This window comes from Miniopterus natalensis, chromosome 1, assembly GCF_054644295.1.
Source record: "Miniopterus natalensis isolate mMinNat1 chromosome 1, mMinNat1.hap1, whole genome shotgun sequence".
NCBI classification, from domain to species: domain Eukaryota; kingdom Metazoa; phylum Chordata; class Mammalia; order Chiroptera; family Miniopteridae; genus Miniopterus; species Miniopterus natalensis.
Genome location: NC_142081.1, coordinates 7,670,909 through 7,673,028, shown reverse-complemented (window position 1 = coordinate 7,673,028; position 2,120 = coordinate 7,670,909). Strand labels below are relative to the sequence as shown.

The 2,120-nt window shown below is 51.8% G+C and overlaps 1 protein-coding gene across 1 annotated transcript in view; it reads left to right on the top strand.

The window, feature by feature from the left end:
• The first annotated feature begins 1,759 nt into the window (after window positions 1-1,759).
• SERPINA4 (serpin family A member 4) overlaps window positions 1,760-2,120 on the top strand; it is a 6,712-nt gene continuing 6,351 nt past the window's right edge. Inside the window, exon 1 of the mRNA XM_016212471.2 lies at window positions 1,760-2,120. This exon is cut by the window's right edge and continues 276 nt beyond it. Coding sequence (XP_016067957.2) covers window positions 1,769-2,120 — 352 coding nt within the window. The 5' untranslated portion in view covers window positions 1,760-1,768.

Below are 2,120 nucleotides of genomic sequence, written 5' to 3'. Positions count from 1 at the left end.
GTGGACTGGGCTTGCTTAAGGCAAAGATGAACCTTTTACTTAAGACGTTGCATTCCTGGGACTGACTGCCCACCATGAGCTGCCCAGTTAGGGATTCATGGTCAGACCACCCTGTGAGGTTACTTTCTGTCACTGGACTTGTCAGTTTTATTAGAGGACCCCTTCTTTGTCCACAGCTAAAACTAACAAAGTTCTGGAAAAACTGGGACCACCGGTCACCCTCCCCAGAGGTGACAAATCCTAAGGCTGAAAAGACCCCTATACTTGTGCACCAACCTCCTCCCTGCACCAGTGGGGACTAGTGCCCAGGCCCTGCAACAGCGCCCTCCGAGGCTGCACACAGCCGGGCCAGGCCTTCTGGCTCCTGATCCCGATGTTTTGGGCGAGCTCCTGCAGAGGGAAATTCTGGGTGACCTCCCTGTGAAGCTGCTGGGAAGCGTTTGAGAGTTGGGGGCCAGGAGGAGTTGGGATGGGTTGCTAGGATGTGATGCTGGGTGGAGGGGTGCTGAGTGGGTGAACAAAGTGGTTCAATGAGTGTTTTGAAATGAAACTCCAACGGCTGTACAGAAAATGGAGAGTAGAGACTTAGGGGGCTACTGCAGGGGTCTAGGTCAGGGTCAAATCTGGCCCGTGGCTAAGAACAAAAGATATACAATGTAAATATAAAAGCTGTAAATGGTTGAAAAAAATCAGAAGAAGGACATTATTCTGTGACATGTCAAAGTTATATGCAGTTCAGATCTCAGTGCCCATAAACCAATTTCACTGGAGTGCAGTCATGGCCACTGTGTGTGTCTTGCCTGTGGCCAGTTTCCAGCTGGCACTGTGTGGTTGTGTAAATGCCACAGTGACTATATGGCCCACAAAGCCCAAAGTATTGACCATCTGACACTTTACAGGAGTTTTCTGACCCTTGCTCTCGGTGAAAGAGGCTGGGGACTTGAATAAGGGTCATGGCAGTGGAGGGGCTGAGAGGCTGAAGGAAGAGGCCATGGGACGTGCTGATGGACTGAGGTGGGGTAGATGAGAGGCCAGGCAGATGTTAGAGATGACAACTGAGTTTGGGGGGCTGAGAACCAGATAATGGTAGGGCCACCAGATGGGGCAGACTGGATTTGGTGGCAAAAATCAAGCATCTTGTTTCAGACAATCGAGCTCATTAGGAGAAGGAACCAATCCTGTCCCTGTGACTTTGAGCAAATCATTTATTCAATATCTGCGGTCTCATCTCTACAGGGAGGTAAGAATACCAGTTCCACTGACTTCTACTTGGGTAAGAGGGTCAAACAACATCGCATAGAAGTGACTTTGTAAACTGTAAAGCACACCGTGGAGGTGTGTGGAGTAGACACTAATAACCTTTGGTGATTAGCACTCTTGGCACAATGAGTGGCTGGGCTAAGGAAAGACACTCACACAGTGGAAGGCGCCGCAGGCCGAGAGCCCAGAGACTCGTGTTCCAGCTCGGATATTTACCAGTGGGGTGACTTGGCTAAGTCACTCTGGGAGCCTCTGTTTCTCCATCTCTGTAATCAATGCCATGCCGAGTTCACAAAGATGGGAAATGAGATGGTGGACACAGGAGTGTGCCAGGATAACATTTCACCACACACGTGGAGGGTGCTAGGTGTCTGCAGCCTGTCTTAAGTCCACCCGCAGGAGTTGATGGGGCCCTGCCCCTGGCCTGACTTCTCAGTAGGGTTGGGTGTTGTGCGGAAGGAATTTGCTGGATGCTGTCTTTCCTCCAACAGACCTGAAATCGCAGAAGATGCAGCTTGCAGGCCACTGGCTCCTCCTCCTGGTTGGACTACTGACCTTTGCTCAAGATGGCCACGGTCAAACCAAAGACCACCAACAGGAGGATCCAGGCACAGAGGAGGGGTCCCCCAGCCTCAAGATCACCCCGAGCAACACAGCTTTTGCCTTCAACTTCTACCACCTGATAGCTTCCCAAAACCCTAGAAGGAACATCTTCTTTTCCCCGCTGAGCATCTCTGCCGCCTATGCCATGCTGTCCCTGGGGGCCTCCTCAGACACCTGGACCCAGATCCTCCAGGGTCTGGGCTTCAACCTCACCGAGGTGCAGGAGTCCGACATCCACCGGGGTTTTCAGCACCTGC